The sequence below is a fragment of the Lissotriton vulgaris genome, chromosome 6, assembly GCF_964263255.1.
Source record: "Lissotriton vulgaris chromosome 6, aLisVul1.2, whole genome shotgun sequence".
Lineage (NCBI taxonomy): Eukaryota > Metazoa > Chordata > Amphibia > Caudata > Salamandridae > Lissotriton > Lissotriton vulgaris.
Genome location: NC_141694.1, coordinates 1,608,618,790 through 1,608,642,453, shown reverse-complemented (window position 1 = coordinate 1,608,642,453; position 23,664 = coordinate 1,608,618,790). Strand labels below are relative to the sequence as shown.

General features: G+C 42.8%; 1 protein-coding gene across 1 annotated transcript in view; it reads left to right on the top strand.

Moving 5' to 3' along the window:
• Window positions 1–23,664, top strand: part of TTC7A (tetratricopeptide repeat domain 7A) — a 1,603,679-nt gene that overhangs the window by 71,147 nt on the left and 1,508,868 nt on the right. Inside the window, exon 2 of the mRNA XM_086927774.1 lies at window positions 805–968. Within this exon, the coding sequence (XP_086783900.1) occupies window positions 805–968 (164 nt within the window). The remainder of the gene's footprint in view (window positions 1–804; window positions 969–23,664) is intronic.

Sequence of the window (23,664 nt, the reverse complement as noted above, 5' to 3'; positions counted from 1 at the left end):
CTGGCAGCTATGTCTAAGTAGGGTCGCTGCAAGTATTTTTGGTATCCTAGGCGAAATGGCATTTTGCGCCTCCTGCTGATGGACCCTAGGCAGCCGCCTAGTATTGCCTTGCTGTTGAACTAGACATGATTTTCAGATTTGAAGAGTAGGATCATCCTGACCCACTCCCACCTGGAATGCCACAGATACGTTGTAGGGATGTATGATGTTAGCACGCACACTTTTACCACGCATACCATTACCACGCATTTTTTACAACGCGATACCTTTACAACGAATAGTGCTTTGGGTGCTGGATAGTGAATAGTTTAATTTACTATTCCAACACCAGTCCCCGTGGACACTAGGGAAGGTTATTGGATAGTAAATTAACCTATTCACTAGCCATTCCCTAAGTCAGATCGCCTCAAAGCGCTATGGGTTGTAATGGTATGCGTTGTAACAGATGCGTGGTAATGGTAGTGCGTGCTAAAAGATGCGTGCTAAAGGTTGTATACCCGTTGTAGAGTAGGCCGGGACTGTGAACCTGTGGCCCTCTACTGCAAGGGCTTTCACTTTGTTTCTCAAATATGTGGTGCAGGGGGAGCTTGAAAGCCACCACTGGGGAATTTGCCAGGGTACAGACATGTGAAAGTTAAATCTTTGCACTGGAAGAAGAGTTCCCAGGCCAGATGTTGAGTCTGTGTATTATGATAGATATGTTGGCCGAGGCGCGCCAGTAAATCCTTTATATAGTAGCAGCATCATAAAACATTGCTATATATGGGAAAAGTAACCCCGCTCTTTTTAACCCCTGTCTTCTAGGTGACTTCGGGGATCTGCTGCTTGCGGAGGCCCTGCTGGAGCAGTGTTTAAAGGGAAACGTCGCCAAGCTGAAAGACTGCATCCCACTAATGGAGAAGCAGGAGCCAAAAATGAGAGCCGCCAAAAAGTATCTGACCAACATTCTAAACAGAGGGAAATTAACGGTAAGTGCCTGGTGTCGGCTGCAGACAAACCACGTCACTGGAGCGGTGCGGCCATTGCGTGCTTCACGCGGGGCATCTTTCTGCCGCGCGCGCTCCTCCCTAGAATGCGCGTCTGCTTACTATCTTCCGGTGTCAGTTCCAGGTTTATTGTAAGCGGGATGATAAGGCGCATTTGTGTCGTGCTGACATTTTAAGCCCCGTGAAGAGCTTGTTTCAAACGCAACACGCACTGCCTCCTGCCGCTCGGAGACGCGCACAGCTGGCTTACCGCCATGGCCAGAGGGTTGTTTATACATCACCCCTCTGACTCAGCAGGGAATAAGCTACTACACGTCATGCTTCCTTCAATTCCATAGAATATACACAAACACATCACCGTCATTCATGGAACACATGAGCCATCTCTTCTACTCACTCTTCTTACACACTATGCATCGATACAGGCTTTCTTTCCCCGACAGTTGCAGGAGCAGCGCCCCCTTTCCCTGGTGGTTTATGCATTGAAGTGGTCTACACCGCCTCTGTAGGGCAGATAGCGCTGCTATGATGAGCTTTGTGACGCTGGTGTGTGTTCCATGCCCAATATAGTGGTCCACCTGAGGATACCCAGGGTCGCAGGCTGCTGAAGTTTGCATGGCTGTTGGTCATTGTGCGGAGCAGGGCCCATCATTGCACTTTGGAACTTAGTTCCAATACACTGGCAAGCAGTGCACACCCCTCCAGCAGGGTATGTAAGGGAACACAACCTGTACAGTGTTTTGGAACAGGCCAGTCCACACTTAATTTGGGGACTCCTTGTTGGGATGATTGGTTTGGGCCTAGAATGTAAATAAATTAAATTGTGTTGTGGTGTGTTGTGTTATATTGTACATTTTGCATTGCATTGCATTGGAACGTGCTGTGGCGGGGGAAATATTAGCACAACCTTTGTTTGTTTGCTCACCATGCATATGGATGGGTCCAAACTGGAATGACATGGGGGGCAAAAAAATGATGGATTTAGACCCAGATCTCTGTACTGGGGTGAATATATGACATTGTTCTGCATTCTGTCCATCAATTGTTCTTTTGGCATGAGAAAAGGGGCACATGGACTTTGAGCAGGCACTGCTATATGTGAAGTCCGGAATCTCCTCCGACTGCGGCTCGGTAGTCCTTAGGTTTGGGCAGGCTCCCTTTTACTTTTTAGCTCTTTTGTTGTGTGGAAACCTTCTAATTCCCTCAATGTTGCATGTAGTCTGACTTGCCTAAAGTTTTCTTTAGCGGTCCTTCAAGTTAGAGATGGCTTTATTGCAATTATTTCACATATTTTTCCAGCCCGGGAAGCAGTTGTGTCCGGTATGGCTTGTGTGTGGAGGGGCGGGCGTGTGTGTGTGTGTGTGGGGGTGGGGGGGAAGGGGGGGTGGCGGGTGTTGGGCAGGGGTGATCGGAATAAAGAGAAACTTAACTTAAGGCCAGATCCTGCATCTTCTCTGCTCTTTCTCTCCTGCCTCTTGAAGGAACAGGAAGCAGGCAGACAGGTTCCATCCCCTAAGCCAATCACAACGCTGCATTGCAGCGTTGTGATTAGTCTGAGTGCCGTGACACAGCACTCAGCCAGGGGCAGGAGGGTTGGTCATGTCCTCCAAGCAGGCTGTAATGCAGCCTGCATGGAGAACAGAGAAGTGAGCATGGCTGGTATGGGCAGTCCAAGAGGGCCCACCAAACAGTCATTGCGCACTTAGGAGTGGCCAAGCCACTCCACCCCTGCCCTGCTTGGAGAGCAGAGCAGCCCCACCCGCCCGCAAAGCAGCAGGAAGGGAAACATAAAATTACAATAACTTTAAGTCATTTTATGTTTCTCACTGCTTAGAAACAGTGGGGCGAAGCTCCTCCGCCATAGCAGAGGAGCCACCCCTGCTGTTAAGCCATATGAATCATGAAAGACCCGGACAGAAAAAAGGCCATGACTCGCAGGGAGAAAACTCCCTAAAGGTCAGGGCCATTGTTTCTTTGTTTAACTGAATCAAGCTCCAGGGTTGGAAGCTTGTTAAAAAAAAAATACAAAATAATGCCAAGCGGACCAAAGAAACGATGGACCTGGTTTGCATTCAGTTCTTCCCTCAGTACCTCATGGAGTTTATAGGAAATCTCTGAATATGGCAGGCAATCCTCTACTGACCTAACACACTAGAGCAGACGTCTTCAAGTGATCCCAGGGTCTGGCTGATAGAAGCCATTATACAGATAACCCTACTTTGTTTTAAGTGTAAAAAGTGATGGCTCTGTAATGGACCATCACTAACATCATTTGTCATTTATATCCTAGCTGGGAGAAGGTGTCAAAAGGGCAGGGACTCCAAATATTCTTCAGAACCCCACCCCCATTTATAATAATCACACTGTGTATACTTAACTGCAATGTTTAACTAAGTCTAGACATAAAAAATCATTACCAATTAAATATAATAATTGTGAAAACTTCTGATGGGGTCCCAATTGTTATATATTTTTTCCACTGGAGGAACTTCATTAACATGTTTGAAGACCACTGCACTAGAGTGTTCCCCAGTTGGCTCTAAATAATCCCCTTGGTGTTGTGGACGAGTCTTGGTGACTTAAGGGAGGGGGATTAAAGGGAGTGACTAAAAACACACAGAACGGCTGATTGCTCCTTCCTGCTCCTGTGCTCCCAAAGGGACACCTTTGAAGCATTTTGAGAAATGGTGCTGTGATCCCTTCTGCTTGAGAGAAGCTTGAATTGTGATCCGCAAGTTGGAGGTTCACACACACACAAAGTCCCTTCTGCATTTGTTGTTTGTTTAAGGAGCAGAGAATCCAGCAAAGACATAGCAGCCCTCCTTTGGATATTTTGTTTGTAGAATATGTAAACGGCACAGTGTATTTGTATTTTGACTTGATAATGAGTAGAGCAGGTTAAGTACCCAAATATTCCTGAACGCCAACTCACAAGCAGAGAAACCACTCCAGCCAAAGTCAATTATTTTTTCAAACCTTCAAAATGTGAGAGGGTACGTAGGTCCTGCAAGGATTCAAACCCAAGATCTGCTTTCTACTCAAGACCTCTGTGTGATAAACCACCCAGGGCCAGATGTAGGTGGCCGAAAATAGCCATTTACCGATCGGTAACGGCCGAATTCGGCCGTTACCGACCGGTAAATGGCCATTGAGATGTAGGGGCCCTTAAATGTTGCATTTTCGGTAATTTTACCGAATCTGTAATTTTACCGATTCGGTAATTTTACCGAAAATGCAAGATGGAAATGTGGGTAGCCAATTTTCCATTGGCACATGGCTTTCAGAATCGGTATTTTACCATGGAATACAAATCCATGGTAAAATACTGATTCCTGTGTACATGCACATCTGTGCATGTACACATGTGCCATGTGACAGACAGACGTGCCCTTAGGGCATGTCTGTGTGCCACATTGCACACATGCCCGTTTTGGGGGTGCAGGAGGGTGTCAAAGTGACACCCCCTGCACCCTTGACAAATTCGGTATTTACCGATTCGGTAAATACCGAATCAGTATTTGAATTGAATCCTATGGGCTTCAAGGCCCATAGGATTCAATAGCAAATACTGATTCGGTATTTACCGAATCGGTAAATACCGAATTTTTAAGGAATCGGTAAAAAATCCAGATGTTGGTACCTACATCCCATTTACCGATTTTGAAATACCGAATCGGTAAAATTCGGTATTTCAAAATCGGTAAATGTGATTTACCTACATCTGGCCCCCAGCTACTTTACTTATGATTGGAAGTTGTGACCTGCAAATTACAGGTATGTGTGTACAGGAGATAAGAAACCCCCTGCAATGAAATTCATTTAATGTTATGTTATATGTTGTTTTGTAACGCGCACAATTACTACCGGAGTATCCTGGGTCGGTATACCGCTAGGGAACCTGTCCTGGCTTTCCCTGTGGGATGGTCCCTACTGGGAGTCCCCAATACGGAGCCAGGCATCCCTGGCGTTGATGGGGCCGTTGTGGATATTAGGCAAGCTAATGCCCAGAGTTGCCGAGTGGGACCCCTGGTTAGAGTAGGCACCGAGGCGAGAATTATCGAATCCGCTGACCCTGGTCCACGACCCTGCCGCGTCGGGAATTGAACCCTGGTCCCGGGCCGACTCCTGCTTCCGGGTCTGCCGCCTCTAACCAGTGAGCCACACCACACCAAACTGATCTTCCACTGGACACCAAATACACTGAACTATTTAACTCTGATGCGAAAATGTGATCTGCAGGTCTAACTTTCTCTCTCTTTTTTTCCCAAGCACACAAACACCCGCACATTCGTACTTTTTCTCTCTCATCCATAAGCTCTGTTGCTGGATAGTCAGGAATAGACAGGCAGGTGGACGATGGTACTAAACAATAGATAAATCTCACATTTTATACACATTCTGTATTTAAATTACAATCCACATCTAATTAAGGAAGGCAAAATATATATACAAATGAATCTCAATGCAGTCTATGCAATATGCTGAGGTATTAGGAATTTGTGGTAGTAACAACAATCCACAAGTAGTATTTAATTATGAAGGAGCTTTAATGGAGCATCCACTCATCCTTCAACTCCACAAGCCACTGCTGTTTCCAACATATCAACACATACAGTGCACACAATCTGTACAGAGTTCTTAGATTTAACATTCTTCTGCATTACTACAGAATTAGGTGAGATTTGTGAAAAAAGCCCGTTATTTATTCCCAAACACCGTTTTTGTGTCCTCTTTTGAGCAGTGTAGCTACAAAATGTGACATGTCTTATTGAGCTGATATGTTAAACGGACATTGAGTAGAGGACAATAGGAATCCTTTCTCAGGGTGTCCTCACGCAGATTTTGAGGGCTGGTGGCTGGTAGAGTCAAACGTAATATACAAAATGCATTTGCCGTGCGTACCATTTTAATGTTTTTCCCTTCATCTAAGGAAAATACATTCTAAGTAAAAACGATGTACTTGGCTATTTTGTCCAACGAAGTGTAAGCGAGAGATTGGCTGGATGCTCAAATAAAAATATAAAATTGCTAGAACTATCTTGGTTTGAATATTGTTGGCTCCAGTTTTATGTGTGCATCCAGATCAGGTGCAGCTTGATTGGCTCAATGTTTTGTGGCTCGAATGAGCGAAAATGAAGTGCTCATATTGGCATGGCGAGCATTAATTAAATGGTAGTGAGTGCAGTAATAACACACAGGGGGAGAGGAGGAGCACTCGGGTGCAAATGCCCTCACAACTTGTAAGATAACAGTGTAGCTCTCGAGATGGACTTTAGACATCCACTAAATATGCACCAATGCTTTTACTGCTATTGAAGTCTCACGAAATGTAAATGTAAGGGTCCTATATCAAGATAGGAGAGGCTTAATAAAGATTAGTGCACGAGGTTATCATGTAATACTACAGATGGTGAGGATTATTCATAAAGGCATTCTGTAGCATGTGAAAAAGTACTCCTAAGTACTCTTACGAATTCCTACATGTCTTTGTGAATTGGCCCCAAATCATCTGAAATGGGAATACAATGGGATTATTCATATACATTAGTACAAACAGTAAAGACTGTACTCTATATTTTACCGATAGGGAGTTAACATGTGAGATAGTTTCACAAAGGCTTGTAAGAGTACGTAGAAGATTCCTCCTTTATTACTACTTTCTGTACTCAAACGCGTTTGTGAATCGGGCTATGCATGTAGAATGAATTGATTGGTATTCAATCCGTCACATTTAAATCGTCCCAGCGTCTCCCACAGTGTGCGGGATATGTCCAGATTACAACAGCTTGCTTTTGTTGTTGTGAGGAGTACATGCGGCCTACCAATTTAAGGACATCGATTTGGATAACAGCAAAGTATGAAGTAAGTTGTTCACCTCCATAATGGCTCCGACAACCTAAAAATGAAGTGTTAAAGTTCTACCTACACAATTTCCCAGGGGCTAAGAGGAGTTTTTTCAAGTATTTCTTTAAATCTCATTTTCTTTATCTCACCACTGCAATAATGTCCATGTTTCACACATTGGACCCCTGTACCTACAGTGTGGGATTACATGTTAAACCAGCAAAGGTAGACAGAACTAAAACTCTATAATCATGAGCAAAAGAGTCATTATTTCAGCAAATCAGAGGACGCTTTTATTAAATGTCACATTGCCTTTCCATCTAAGCACTATCCCATTGCTTGAATGTGGACTTAACCCCTCTATGCTAATGTCCTCCAGAGAGGACAGGATAAACTGCTTCCAAAACAGTGAACTTGAATGATCTCAACATTACTGAGCCCATGTTGGAAAGTTTTCTTCACGAACTGCAAGATCAAAGTCAATGGAAATAAACAAACATGGCCTCGCTTTACTGTGTGCTGAAGAAACAATGAACAGTGAACGTGCAGAAGGAGACATCTGTTTTGAACAAGGTAACATCAAGGCCTAACTGAGGCCTAGCTAGCATAAGCGAGAAAAGGGCACGTTAACATATCATAGTGAATTTGTTTCAGAAGCAATAACATCAAACAGGTGTACACATGTAACATTTGAGTCTTAACCACATTTTGCACAATGATAATAATACTCAATTTTATACATTCACAAAAACTCTCACAGTTCTGAAGGTGCCAACAGCAACCAATGTCTTCACAGAACCAGTGCTCGGAAAAATTGACAAACGCACAGTAGAACAAACAATCAACATATTTTGGCACTCTATACATGAAATGATGTGACCGTCAATGATGGAATAAACGTCATTGATCACTTGGTGGAAGAGTTCTGTGACTTGCCACGGTTCTACAAGGATAAAGCTCCAGAACTGTATACTCCGAAGAGAGTGACTGTGGAGCAGCAAGGTGGAGAATTAATGAAGCACAATAGATTTGGCTAGGAGCACAAAGGATTTGAGTAAGGCTGAAAGTGCATATAATCAACAAGGGAAGGTACAGCTAGGAAATAAAGAGGAAAATATTGGGCAAAGCATCGACGAGAGATGAAAATACATTGTGAGGATGCATAACAGGTGATAAACGTGAGTAGAAGTGGAACAGAGATAAAACAACTGGGAGATGCTGCCAGGCATCTAGGATTTTAAGGTATTCCTTACCTTTGTAATCCTCTGTGGCTCTACCCCTCACGGCCCAGAAGTTCTGCCCCTTACCTGGAAGTGAGCACTTAAGTTCGGACAGAAGTTCGGTCAAAAGTTTGGACACTCTGCTTCTCATCCCGCTGAAAACACACAAACAGAAAAACGTGACCCGATCCTTTGCCGGAAACGCGCCCAAAGTCTGGAACTCTATTCCCACTCACATCGGAACTATTCCATCTTTTGCAAAATTCAAAAGGCAGCTCAAAGTCTTGTTCCTCGACCACTCCCTAGTGAACAGATAGGTACAGCCGGAACGCTGAAGCAGACACCTCGCTATGCTTCAACTCTGTGTCTTCAATGACTTCTACCCCCGCCGCGCCCCTGACCCCGTTCGTGTCACGCCTCCCCAAAAGCGGAGCTCTACTCAGGACAGTAACTTTCCTCTAAGACTTTCAAAGACCTCAGCGCCTCATGGCTACGCGGCGACCCATATTTGCTATGAATCCATTGCTTTATTTTCTGCAATACAACTGATGTAAAGCGGCTCTGGCCAGCGCTATATAAAACTTCTAAATAAATAAATACATTTAAGGCACAGATTCTGGCTTCCAGGATCCTGTTCTCCAGAGTTTCCATGCTTGGGCTCTTCTGACTTTACACTCTGGACTAAAACCAAGACTTTTACCTGTACGCACTCTAAGTTCCTTTCTATTCCTGACATTCCTACTGCAGTGCTAATCCTTACCCTGTGATAGCACAGTGTGGAAGGTCCAACCAGAATCATAACTGAAGCCTCTTTTTTATACCTTCCACATTCAGATTCAATTGAGGACATGATCAAGCAGGCACTCAGCCTCTGAGTTCTTGCCGCACCTCAGGAACCGTTTCTGGAAGTGACAATCATAAATGTTGACCTTCATAAATGATAATTGCTTGGGGATGTGTGGGAATATCCTTTAGTTAGTGCTGCACAGTTAGTAGAGCATTGCAGATGAGCAGGTGCTAGCTCTGTCAGCAATCCAGGTCCTGTAGATCAGGGAAGATTATGAGCGTGGGCATTTTTATTAGCTCTAAATTGTGTTAGTGTTACATTTTACTAACACACCCTTACAAGTCATAGTATTGCACCTATGTCTTTTTGAAGCCAAAAGCTGCACAGTCTGATATGCCTAACAAGGCCATGATGTGGATGTAAACTAAATTGATAAAATGCACGTGAACATTAAAGCAGGTGTATGATTTACACACTGATGTATTGCACACCTGCTCAATCCTACCATGGTTTGATACACGTTCTCAATAATATTTACTGATTACCATTCAATCTGACCAATATCATGGCGCGCAATGGATTTAAATTTGGGGTATATTGTTTGAGGTATTGTGGAGCAGATAAGTGTTAAAGTGGAATATGGCTGGAAGTGTAAGTTATACCGTGAACTGCCCTGCTTGATGTATGTGGAAACATATACCATGGAAACAGTTAGTTATGGTTTTACTCACAGTGCTTGTTTTTTTGTGAGTGATCATGATTTATGTTTGTACATCTGCTGTACTCAATAGTTTGTTTTAATACTCACCTTTATTGGCATTTTTGAAATTACATAAACGTTTCGGTTCTTGTCTGTCTATATATTTATCACAACATATATATCATTGCAGGATCTAAATGTGGCATTATAAGTATCCTGTTCTGTGCAGGCCTTACTGCTCGAGGAAAGACACATGCACCGTATGAACAATGAAAATTGAATGAGGGCACATACGCCCAGCTCTAATTTATTAACCCTATCCCAGGATTTCTGATGTGGATGGGTGTGGGCAAGTGTGAAGGCTTGCCCTCTAAGAAAGGGGGCTGTGCAGTGACATGTCCTCATGCACACTACTTTCCTTCCAAAAATAGAAGTCAGAAAGTTCAACTGGGAGATACAAAATAAACAAGACAAAACTATATGCCAGCAACTCTCAAAACCAAGCAGCAGGACAGTGGAGGATGTGGAACAATTAAGATTGGCATTGGCTGAAAGAGGCCATAGCCACTCACTTTCATTAGTTAACCTGATGATGAATGAGGGCATGAACACTGATGCCGATAGGTCCGGAATCTGTGACACCATAGAAGGCAGAACGATGCTGTGAGAGTTTGGAGTCAGTCCTCCTGTCTGATGCCCTTGAGAACTTGTTCTCACATCAGGAGAGTTGCTGAAGCCACATTACTCACAATGCATGACTTTCAAAGGCATTCTTAAGGGACTTGGAAAATGTTTGTCAAGTATCTGGGGTGGTTCTCTTGAACACCTCTGAATCTGGTATCCCTCACTGGAGAAGTGCTGAGTCCATCTTTCAGGTGCCTCAGATATGTCCTCACAGAACTGCATTTGGGGTGTTTTATAGCTTTTTGTACACCATATGCAGTCCACTGCAGTACCACTGACGAGTCCCTGCAAAGACACTTGGGAAACACTTTAGGGCAGGTGAGTCATGGTCAAGGCATGCTGAAGACCAGACCAGGACATTGTTGGAGTTAGTAAATTGAATGTTAATGGCAGCTGGTAAGTTGCTGGTGATTAATTCACTTATTTGGCCTCTGCAAGGCTTTGGTGATTCATTTTGGCATGGATGCCATTGTGTGTAACACAGCTAGTGGGTGTGACTAGACAGTTTCTATGAGAAGCTAAGGGTTGACATTCTAATGCATGTGCCTGCAGCTTACTCTGGTTTTCCAACTATCAGGCAAATGCATCAAAGTAAATACCGGTCACAAATGGGCAGATTCTTAGAATCTGCCCCTTTGCTCCCGGTATTTTTGCATTTGGGATGCATCATCCCAAATGCAAAAATCGCAATTTAAGGAATATCTAAATTGAGATTTCTTAAATGCAATGCATGAAAGTCAAAAAAATAGCGAATTTGCTAATAGGAGTAGCAAATTACCGTGAAGTTGAATTTCAGGGTAATTTGCTAAAACTTTGAAAAAAGCACTTATGTACATTTTTCCAAGTTTCATATTGCACACACACATGCCCTTAGGGCATGTGTGTGTGCAATATATGTGCAGAGATCAATTTCAGGGGTGCAACAAGGTGTCATTTCGATATCCTTGCACCCTTAAAATTGCATGAGCAATTTGCGAGTACCTACTCGTACTCGCAAATTGCTCATGCAATCTCCAATTCATTCCTATGGGCCTGTAGGCCCATAGGAATGAATAGGACAGCATTCCTTAATTGCGACTAGCAATTTGCGAGTAGCAATTAAGGAATGTTTAGGAATCGCTATTTTAATAACGATTCCTACATGCATAGGCTTTTGCTATTCCTAAATAGCGATTCCTTAAAAATCGCTATTTAGGAATAGCAAAAGGCTACGTTGATGCATCTGCCAGTAAATCTTCTACAAGTTGTTGCTATACGTCAGTTGCCTGCCTGTTGTGGGTTGATGAGTACTCTTACAGTCAGCAGTACTAGTTTGTGACTTTGGTGATTTTGGCCCACATGCATCATTGTTGGTATTTGCGATTCCTAAATTGCGCAAATTAAGGAATCGCAATTTAGATATCGCAAATACCTATGCATTAAAAATTCGCATATATTTTTGCGATTTCTTATTTTTCCGTATATGCGATTTCCAATTTTGCGAATCGCAAATAAGGAATCCCTTTACATTGATTCCTATGGACCTAGAGGCCCATAGGAATCAATGGGAAGGCATTCTCATTTTGCGATTCGCAATTAAGGAACCGCAAAATGAGAATGCAATTTCTAGGGTGCAGGGGGGTCCAAAGGACCCCCCCTGCAACCCTGAAATGTAACATACAGTCCATTTTTGACACATACATGCCCAAGGGCATGTGTGAGTGTAAAATGAAATTGTCAAAAATGTACTTTTGTGCATTTTTGAAACTTTTCTAAAATAACCATGAAGGTTGACTTCATGCTAATTTAACACTTCTAATCTGCGAATTCGCAATTTTTTTCAGATGATGCATTGCATTTAAGAAATCGCAAAATTGCGATTTCTTAAATGCAATCGCAATTTAAGAAATCGCAAATAAATTGCGATTTCTTAAATTGCGAAAAAGCCAAAAAGGTTAATGCATCCCAAAACAAAGATTTGCACTCGCAAACTGCCAAATTTTGCGATTCGCACCATTTGTGAATGCAAATCCCTTTGATGCATGTGGGCCTTTATGTTTTTTAGAATCTTTTTAGAATTTTGGCGATTTATAAACAAGTCAAGATGAGCACATCCAGGTTTGCAAGAGATACAGTAAAGAGAGCATAATGTTCACAATACATAAGGCATACTGAACTGGTCATTAACTTTAGACTAAATATCTAGAGGGCTAACCAGATTGATAATGCTCCAGTAAGGTTACGCACTTTATTGGAGCCTGTCTTTTTAAAACTCTACACCAACGGATATGAAGTGAATAAAGCAAAACCATATAAAACAACAATGGAGAGCGATGGGTGACATGGTATTGCGAACAATGGAAAGGTAGGATGGCTGTTAAGACATATATAAAATACATGTCGTACTTAATATTATACAGCTCTCTGAATTAGGGCTCTATATCGTTAAGGAAAGGGGTGACTTTGCCTTTAATGGTAATGGCAAAGTCAAACTGACAGTGTGACAACTGCCCTCCAGTCTGCAGTGGCAGGCTGGGAGCCATTTTGTACTTTGTCACTCAGGTTGGCACAAACAGTGTTGCAGCCCTTGCTGGACGCCCTGCCTTACATGCCCTTGGTACCCTGGGCACCATATACTAGGATTTATAATAAGTCTGTACTTGCCAATTGGGGATAGCCAATTCAACATATGCTTTTTAAAGGGTCAGAACACTGGTAGTGAGGTCTGGTTAGAAGGCCTCAGTACACTCCCAGAGTCGAAAAACCAGCAGCTAGCTGTCCAAAAGGGGCGCAAAGTGGGGGGAAACTGCAAAAAGCCTGTTTCCCTACAGGCGGATTGGGAAACCATTGGGGCATATTATCAAGACAGGCGATACATGGGCTTCAATTGGAATTCCATAGAGCATATTATCAAGCCCATTATTGTTGTTTTAGCGGCAGTTCTCTGCCGCTAAAACTGCGATAATTTTATCACCTGTCTTGATAATATGCCCCAATGTTTTTTGTTTTTTTTACAGTTTTATATGGTGCATACTAGACCAGAGGCATTGGGTATCAGAGTCCTTTACATGAGCACCAGTTTTGTTACAGATTAACTCATTCATTTTTGTAGGCACTGGGAGATTAAGTGATTTGCCCAGAATCACAGGATGGTGAGCGTCGTTGCCGAGGCTCGAACCTGGTTCCCCAGATCCGAGGTCGACCGCTCTAGCCGTAAGGCTACATCCTCTCCCGTAAATTATAAGAGTCTAGGGGGCATGATCATTTTGGGGAGAGCAAATCTGGCATTAATAGATAAGTTAAGGGTCCACCAAAGGGCCACCTGACTTGTGAGTGCTGCTGGTGCTCTAATGACAATACCGTCTAGCAAATCTTGCTCCTTCTGACAAATATGTACCCCTGGTAGCAGACCGTAATGGACTACCACTGAGTGGGGCTCCACTGCGCAATCGACAGTGGTGTCAGATGTAGTAGGCAGAAGAGGATATACACAAGATTTACACCAATTAACTCGAAGTCCGGATGTTTGGTGAAATCGTGCAGCACCTTGACTATATCAGCATAGTTTGCTCGGACATCCCTTAGATAAAGCAGCATATTGTCTCAGTAGAGTGAGATGGCATGTAAGCCATCATCCAGGGGAATTCTCCAAGTCTCGCCTCCTCAGCTTGATCTGATGGCAATTGGCTCTATCTCCAAGGCAAAATGCGAGGGGAGACCGGGCAACCCTGCTGACTACTGCGATGATTGAGGTCTCCAAGCTGTTCCATTTTTGTATGTTTTTATACAATCATTTCTGTTGGCCCTGTCACTTTAAACCTTCAGTTATTATGGCAATCTTCAGGCTATCTATGAACCTTAGGCTCAAGAACAGGTACTAGCTTGGTCATTTTTTTGCCGAACTTTTATTCACAAGCATGGAGTAGCTATCTTAGCTTGTAGTCGATCAGTCTACTCTCAGCTTTGGGGAGCTTGGGCTGCGCGTGCCCTGTTAGTGCTGAGGAAACCCAAGGGCAGGATTAAGTTTATAACTCATGTATCATCTTCACTGCTTTTTGCCAGACATTTTAACCTACTCCTGACCATGGTGTAAATAGGCCCTACTGCCACTGTTTTCTAGGGGCAGTATTTGTGCAGAAGCCTCAAAATGATGGTGAAGTGGGACTGTGATGTCAATGCAGGTGGCAGGTATGCCCTTCCCCTTTGGCAGTGCTGGAGGGCTGATGCAACTCACAGAAACTTCAGATGCCATAAGCACTCCTCAAATGGCCACCTCAAGATAAGAGAGAGGGTGATGTCTCTTAAGGGAGCAAGAGGGAGCATCAGTGGGTGGGAGACTCTTTTTGGCCAGGCTTCAACTCCTGCGATAGTGATGCAGGTGGTGCTGTGACAGTCAGACTCTTTTTTTCTCTGCCTCTGCGGGTACCAGCGCTAGGTTAGACAAGAATAATGAGTGCCCTCGGTGTGAGAAGGGAGTATAAGCCTCAGGTTTGATGTCATTGAGGCTTTTCCTTAGGACTATGGTGAGACTTCCTCATCAATAGCACAGGTGGCAGGTGAGTACCCTCAACAGGCAGCGCTGCCTGGAGCTGTAGATTGTTTAGATTACTTTGATTTTACATGACCTAAACAGTCTTTAATAACAGAACAAATAATTGAGTCTAGCGATCCTACCAGAAGTATGGTTTCGCACAGTTAGAATAAAACATTAATTACCCCAACTTCTCCCCCCCCCCCTGGAAAGGTCCTCCCCCCATCTCCCGTCCCAATGTGATTCCCCTTATATGTATCTAGAGTGATCATATAGATCTACTTTTGGTGTTACTGATGGAGGCTCGTTAAGCCGTAGTAGCCAACGGTATTTGGGACATGTGAGCTCCCGAAATTCCAAAGTGAATAGTGATAGGAATGGTTTCCAGAGTTCTTGAAATGAGGCTCCGTATTTGGCAAGGAAGAGAGGGATTCTCTCCATCCCCAAAGTTTACCACGACCGGTGGAGCCACCCCAGATGGGTAGGGCGAGCGCTTGTCCCCCAGTGAGACAAAATATTCTGGAGAGCAGTTCCTAGTGCCAGGGCCATCTGCTGGCCTCTTCGCAACTTAAGCGGTAAAGTAAGAGCGTTGGGCAATCCCAGCAGGGTGTAGGCCGGGAAGCGAGGGAGCTGAATGTGCACAGTGATAATCATTGTCATCCAGCACCTGTGACCATTAGCTAGAGATATTAGGGCATGCCCACAATAGATGAGTTAGTGTACCATGTGAACTGCAGGCTCTCCAGTACAGGGGATCCCTAGCCGGGTTACCTCCATGGAGTCTTTGAGGGGTCTTATAAAGTGACTATTTTTGTTGCAGTCTCCATGCTGGCTACATTGCTCACAGTATGACAGGCTCTACAGTATGTCTTCCCACTCTTTCTCCAAGAGTGTTCTCCCCAGTTCCACATCCCATCTCTTTTGACCTGGGGATTTATCATCCCTGGGAACTCTTCTGAGCAGGCCATATAGTTCTGTTATAAGGCAAGAATCTGAGTGTTTAGTCACCAACCACCTCTCAAATTGGGTGAGGTGTCTCTGTGCTTTGTTGCGAACCCCTAATTGCAGTACCGAGTGTCTTATCTGATGATAGTAAAAGCGCTCCGTTTCGAATAGGTTCTGTTGTATGCCGAAATCTTCGAAAGTCAGAATACCATTCACATAAAAAAAAGTGGCCTATAGACCTGCGGCCCTCTCTGGACCATTAATTGTCAGATTCTTTTGCCAGCCCCGGTGTGAAAGCAGGGTTATTCACGATGGGTATCAGCGGTGAGGTGAATGTCGTTAATGCTCAGGGCGTGGCTACTCTATCCCATACTCTAAGGGGGGCTCAAGTGATCCATGAGATAGAGGTTGGGAGGACGAGCCTCCCTGGGGAGGAAAGGGATTCCCCACAGGAACTGACCAGCTATCGCCCTGTGCATGATTCAGGGTGTGGCTACTCCACAAGTACTCTCATATGCACCGCCCAGTAGAACTCGTGCAAGTTTGGGACTCCTAGGCCTCCCTCTTTTGGAAATCCATACCATAACTTCTGGTCGAGTCGTCTTATCCATCCATATAAAATGTTCCAAATTACGCTGTAAAGAGTGTAGGACTCCAGGTGAGGTTCTACCTGAAGAGTCTGGAAGAGAAATAATATTTTCTGCAGGATTGTCATTTTAAGCGCTGCTATGTTGCCTAGCCCGACAATGTGTGTGGCCTCCACTGTCGCAAATTTTCCAGTACGTGCTGGAGTAGTACGGAATAGTTCAGTGTAGTAGGGTGTTGTATGCTTACAGCGACTTGGAGGCCTAAGTAGGGTATTGCGTCGTGGGAACATTGTATTTGGTAGTCGTGCTTCAGTTCCTCTAATGTAGCCTTAGTTAGGGATAGATTAAGGGGTTGGAATTTGTGGACGTTAAACCTAAAATCTGCCGCTTGAGAAAGGTTTTCCAGCTCAGCCATAAAGGCTGGTAGAGAGACTTTGGGAGTTTCCAACGTTAGCACTACGTCATCTCCATATAAACTAAGTTTATGTTCTTCCTCGCCTCCGAAGCACACCCCGGTTATTGGAGGGTTGTTGCAGATCTTTTGGGCCATTGGCTCTATATAAAGAGCGAAGAGAAGCTGGGAAAGAGGACATCCCTGCGTAGTACCCTGCTGAATGGGAAAGGGAGTGGAAGTATACCCGTTTACTCAGACTGATGCCATTGGTTTGGTGTAGCTGCTTAAAACCCAGCCCAGGAATCTCTCCGGGATGCCAAAGTGTCTCATTGTCACCTCTAAGTATGGCCTCTGTTGAATGCTTTTTCTGCTTTGATGGAGAGGATCATGCATTTGGTGTGAAAGCACTACGCTTTATCGATCTGTAGGAATCACTTTTTGTTGTCAGTGCACTGGAGATTGGGCACAAAACCTGCTTGGTCTGGGTCTATCAAACATGGGAGAAGGTGGCGACAGACATTGCACTAGGATCCTTGTAGACAATTGAAAGTCTACTTTAAGGAGGGAGATTTGCCTGTAGGACGCACAGTGGTGTTTATCTTTAACAGGCTTAGATATCACTTCGACTGATGCCTCGAGCATTGTTGATGGGAGTGGGGAAGAGATCCCGATGGAATTGTATACTCTTGTGAGTATCAGTGCCAATATGGGGCAAAAAGGTGTATACAATAGGGAGGATAGGCCATCTGGGCGTGTGGATTTGAGCAATTTCTGTCTAGAAATTACTGAGATCCCTTCTATTTTAATCAGGGAGTCAAGTGACTCGGCCTGGTCAGTGGCTAGTTTGGAGAGATTTACTTCCTGCTTGGAATGGGCCGAGGTACCTGAGGGAAGACGTTTTGCTTCATATAGCCCTGCATAATATTGGCGGAATGTTTCTGTGATGCACTGGCCTGAGGTCTGTTCCTGCCCAAGCAGATTGACCACTGATGAAATACCAGAAGCCTGCCTCAGAGCTCTATGTCTGTTGGCTAATAGTCTCCGGCATTTGTCCTCCCCCCCCCCTCCCGGTGTAGAAGGTGTGTCAAAGTCGTAGTGCTGGATGTTCTGCCCTATCCACGTCTAGGCCTGCTAATAGAGCTCGGGCGGCCTCTAGCTCTCTCTAGATCCGGGGGCTCCCGTTCTCTGGTGTATACGTTCTACCTCCTGTACTTTTCGTGTGAGGTGGTCTCTTTTCTCTGTGGATCTTATTTTCCAAGGAGGCAAAAGCGATACATTCCCCCCTGTTAACTGCTTTTAGGGTATCCCATAGGATAGCTATAGGGGTTTCAGGAGTGTAATTCACCGCTAAGTAATCAGTTAACTCTCTTGTAATCTGCTGCACTACCTCCGGGCACTGTAGCATGGTATTTTTAAGGCGCCAGGATCGGGGCGAGGGATAATTACCTGGTAGGGCAAGAGTCAATCACACTGCTGAGTGGGGCCTGATGGTGAACGGGCTAGTATGTATGCCTGTTGAGCATGGAATATGACTTCTTCAGTGGCCAAGAAGTAATCTATCCTAGCATAGGTCTTGTGGGAGTGGGAATAAAAGGTGCACTCTCTATTTGCAGGGTGAAGGTTCTCCAAACGTCGATCATTCCAGTCTCCCGGAGCATCCGCTTTACCTCGTCCGTAAGAGCTCCCTACTGACCCTGCCTTTGGGCTGACATGTATGTCTCATTATCGAAGGCTAGATTAAGGTCTTCCCCCATTAACAGCATCTGGTCAGGTGATCTAGATATCTCCCAAACCCCCCTCTGTAGGAACCCCTCCTGCCCCTCGTTTGGAGCATAGACTGAGCCTAAGGTGAGATTGTGGGAACTGATCTGGAAGGTGTGGGCCAGCAATCTTCCCTTGAGCTCTGCCTGTTTAGGACCAATACATCCTGTGAACTTAGATGAAATAAGGATGGCCATCCCTGCAGTTTTACTTGTAAGGGAGGAAAATAGCTGGTGAGGGAATGGCTTGGAGAGCAGTCTGTGTGTTTCCCCGGAGAGGAGATGTGTCTCCTGAAGGAGACATACATGTGCCTCTGTATTTTCGAGATAGAGTATGACCCACCTTTTAACCGGGTTGTTGAGGACCTTTACATTCAATGTGACTATCTTAAGAGGCTGGGTCACCTCGTAAACCTGCGAGGGTAGCAGCGCAGGGCCTGCCTGTGAGGCAAAACAGCAGAGCCTGCTTGCATTTTAACCAGGAGAGTGTTGAAAACTGATGACATAGCATTGAGGGGATCTTGGAGGTTAGAATCGTGTCTATCTGGTTAGGGAGGAGGACCGTGCAAACCCTTTATACTACAACGAACATAAAACAGTAGTTGAAAAACGGTACACAGTCAAAATATCGAGTTTTAAATTTCGACCTACCAAAATATTGTGTTTGAAATTTCGAAGGTGCAGAATATCGATGTCAAGAATATCGTTGGACAGAATATCGACCCTAAGGTAAGTAATATCGAAATTCTTTATATCGATGTAAGTAATATCGGAGTTAGTAATATCGATAGCATATATATCGATGTAACTAATTTCGATGACACTAATATCGATATTTGTATTATGTTTTTGTTTTTTATTATGTATGTGTTATATGTTTTAGTTAAGTATTTAAAATAAATTATATTATATGTGTAGTAATTTTATATATTAATAAATTTATTTATAAGTAAATTATATGTTTTAGTACTGGAGCAGGTTGTGGGTTTATAGGGGAATAAGGTGGGAAGTAATTTAATTGTAATTAATAAAATATTTATTTATGTATAATTAAATTTGTAATTAATTTTTATTTGGCAATTAATTATTTTAATTGATCAATTAATTATATAATTGGTAATTAATGTTAATTTTAATTAAATGTTATGTTTTAGGACTGGAGCGGGTTGTGGGTTTATAGGGGAATAGGGTGGGAAGTAATATAATTGTAATTAATAAAATATTTATTTATGTATAATGTATTTTGTAATTAATTATTAATTGGCAATTAATTATTTTAATTGATAAATTAATTATTTAATTTGTAATGAATGTTAATTTTAAATAAATGTAATGTTTTAGTACCAGAGCGGGTTGTGGGTTTATAGGAGAATAGGGTGGGAAGTAATTTATTTGTAATTAATAAAATATTTTTTTATGTATAATTTATTTTGTAATTAATTAATAATTGGCAAATAATTATTTTCATTGATAAATTAATTATTTAATTGGTAATTAATGTTAATTTTAATTAAATGGTATGTATTAGTACCTGAGCGTGTTGTGGGTTTATAGGGGTATTGGGTGGAAATGAATTTTATTGTAAATATTTAATTATTTATACATTTTTAGTTATGGATAATTAATGTTTTAAATAACTATTAATTGGTAATTAATTATTTTAATAGATAATTATTATTCAAATTGTCAATTAATATTTGTAATTTGTACATATTTTTAATAACTAGAAAAATTAAGTAATATTTTTTTTTAAAATAATTTGTATAATGCATTTTAATTTTTAATATTGATTTAAATTTAAATAATATTTTATTGTTACGACACATAATTTATTATTTAATATTTATTAATTGGTGAGTAATATTTAATAATTATTATTTATTGGTGTTTGTTGTTAATTTATTGTCAATTAATTATTCAAATGTAATTGGTTTTATTTATTATTAATTGTTTTTTATTGATGTTGATGTATTTGAAAAATGAATTATACATTATTTCAAATATAAACATTATTTAGAAGTATGTTAAAATAAAAATCTATGTTATTAAACGCTTTCCCTACTGTTGCACCCTTTGCAGTTGGAATAGTAATTTGTCCCCCTACGCTATCCGAAGCTTTCCCTACTGTTGTACTCTCTGGACTGAGAACAGTAATTTTACCCCCTACACTATCCAACGCATTCCCTACTGTTGCACTCATTGGAGTGGGAATAGTCATTTTTACCTACCCGCTATCCAACGCTTTCCCTACTGTTGCACCCACTGGAGTGGGAATAGTAATTTTTACCCGTACGCTATCCAACGCTTTCCCTACTGTTGCACTCACTGGAGTGGGAATAGTAATTTTTAACCCACCCGCTATCCAACGCTTCCCCTACTGTTGCACTCTCTGGAGTGGGAATAGTAATTTTACTCCCTACACTATCCAACGCTTTCCCTACTGTTGCACCCTTTGGAGTTGGAATGGTAATTTTTACCCTTACGCTATCCAACGTTTTCCCTACTGTTGCATTCACTGGAGTTGGAATAGTAATTTATACTCTTACGCTATCCAACGCTTTCCCTACTGTTGCACTCTCTGGAGTGGGATTAGTTATTTTTACCCACCCGCTATCCAATGTTTTCTCTACTGTTGCACTCTCTGCAGTGTGAATAGTAATTATTCTCCCTACACTATCCAATGCTTTCTCTACTGTTGCATACTTTGGAGTTGGAATAGTAATTTTTACCCTTACGCTATCCAACGCTTTCCCTAATGTTGCACTCATTGGAGTGGAAATAGTCATTTTTACCTACCCGCTATCCAACACTTTCCCTACTGTTGCACCCACTGGAGTGGGAATAGTAATTTTTACCCATACGCTATCCAACGCTTTCCCTACTGTTGCACTCACTGGAGTAGGAATAGTAATTTTTACCCAGCCGCTATCCAACGCTTTCCCTACTGTTGCACTCTCTGGAGTGGGAATAGTAATTTTACCCCCTACACTATCCAACACTTTCCCTACTGTTGCACCCTTTGGAGTTGGAATAGTAATTTTTACCCTTATGCTATCCAACGCTTTCCCTAATGTTGCACTCATTGGAGTGGAAATAGTAATTTTTACCTATCCGCTATTCAACACTTTCCCTACTGTTGCACCCTATGGAGTTTGAATAGTAATTTTTAGCCTTACGCTATCCAATATAATTTATATTTATTTATGTATTTTATAATATTTTTATTATGTTACATAATGTTGTGTTTAATTAATTTTTTTAATATTGAAAGGATATTTCATTGTTTTTATGTAATAAATATAAATATGTATTATTATTTATGTTATTATTTTATGAGTGTTGATGTATTTTTAATTTAAAGTTTTTGTTAATATTTTTTAATTAATTAAAAAAATAACAAATATAATTAATTAAATATATTTTACATATTGTATGTGTAATTTTAATTAAATGTTTAACATTAAATATGTATTATTTATTAATTTTAAACATTCTAAAATATTTTTACATAAGTTTAAATTATATAAAAGTATTATTTACTTTATATTTCTTTTTTTAATAACAAAAAAACCCGATATATTTAATTACGATATTTTTAACATCGATATTTTAGTTTCGATATTTTTGTACTTACCATGTTGTAGATAGGGAGTCGATATACTTGCCTTTGATATTCCAGCGTCAATATTTTGTCTGTCGATATCCTGTCTCTCGATATTCTGTCAGAGATTCTTAAAAAACGTTGTCCATGTCCTGGATGATCGGACCCATGAGAGAGGGTGAAAGATGTCAGCAGGTCCCATCCCGCCACCCGTCCAGCTCAGTCCCCTCCCTGCCAAAAGGATGACAAGATTAATAAAAGAAGACTGCTATCGCCCCAGGTGGTGTCTGTGGTTGCTTACATTCTCTTATATTCTGCGGAATTAGCATCTTCTCCCAGGGAGGCCAGGAACGCCCTCCTCGCCCTGGCAATCATCTCCAGGTCCAGAGGAAGGTGTGCTAGCGAGCAAACTGCTGATTGCCATCTACAAAAATTGGGTTCTCGGCCCATGGTGGCCTCCAAGAAGGAGTCCCCCGGATCCTCTGCCAAATTCAGCAGCTGCCGGGACTCCTTTAATGAGCAGATCTGATGACTCTTCCCTTCCCATCGCAATATCAACTGGAAGGGATGGCCATAGGATTACAGGACCTCAATAGACCTCCAGAAGGGTTGTGATTGGCCTAAACGCTCTCCTTTTTTGCAAAGTAGAGGCTGCAATGTCCTGATATAGAATGGGCCGGTGGCCCCGGAACTCAATTGGATGATTGTCTCTTGCTTTGAGGAGAAGTTGTCATTGAGCTAGAAATCTTGTACAAATGTGAGGATATGGGCTGGGGGAGCTGAGGTGCCTACTCGGGCCTGCTCGATGCATGTGACCTGGTTTTATTTTCTGATTTTTTAGAGTTCCTAGAATAGAGCAAAAGAGTTCCTCCACAAACACAGCAATGTCTTGTCTTTCCGCTCCATGCGAGATACCTCGAGTGCGCATGTTGTTCCGCCGGTTTCTAAATCCTTAGCATGCGCCTGGAGGTTTAGGTGGTGTTCTCCGAGGTCGGGATCTTCTTGTTGGAGTTGTTGCATCTCCTCGTCTCCGGCATTTACGCCTGTTGAGGCTCCTGGGATGGAGGCCTGTGTTTCTGTGCTGGAGGAAGGCATTTTCATGAGGAGATCCTTGACTGAGTGGTCCTTTTTCCCCTTACTAGTGGCCATGATAAGGAGCGTGGGGTTCTTGCGTTAGCTGAAGTCTTGATTTGAGCTCCCCAGAACCTCCTTGTATCTTCAGTCCGCCTGGGGGCACAACTCGTGATCATCCCCCTAGGGCACAGGTGACTGCGAGACCGGCGCCAGCTCAGACAGCAGGGTCCTGTGGACTGCGATGACTGCTCTCTAGATATCTGAGAGCACAGAACCCTCAGGTCTAGGCTCTTTCCGATTTCCCTGTGGGAACCCAGACCCGGGAGGCTCAGCATCCAGATGCCTAGGCTGGCCCCGGTTACAGTTGAGGGAGAGAAGTCGTAGCTCGCTCTGAACACCTTGGACAGTGATGCAGGGCCCGATAAGCCGGCCAGTTAAACACTTGAGTGTGGAGGGGCCCGGTAGGACCTGTGTATGGGGCCTCTTGTTCTGTGCTGGGTCCGACTGCTTGCTTGGCTCCCCACACGGAGGGAGGGATAATGTGCACCCGGACCTCTCTGAAAGGTTGCTGA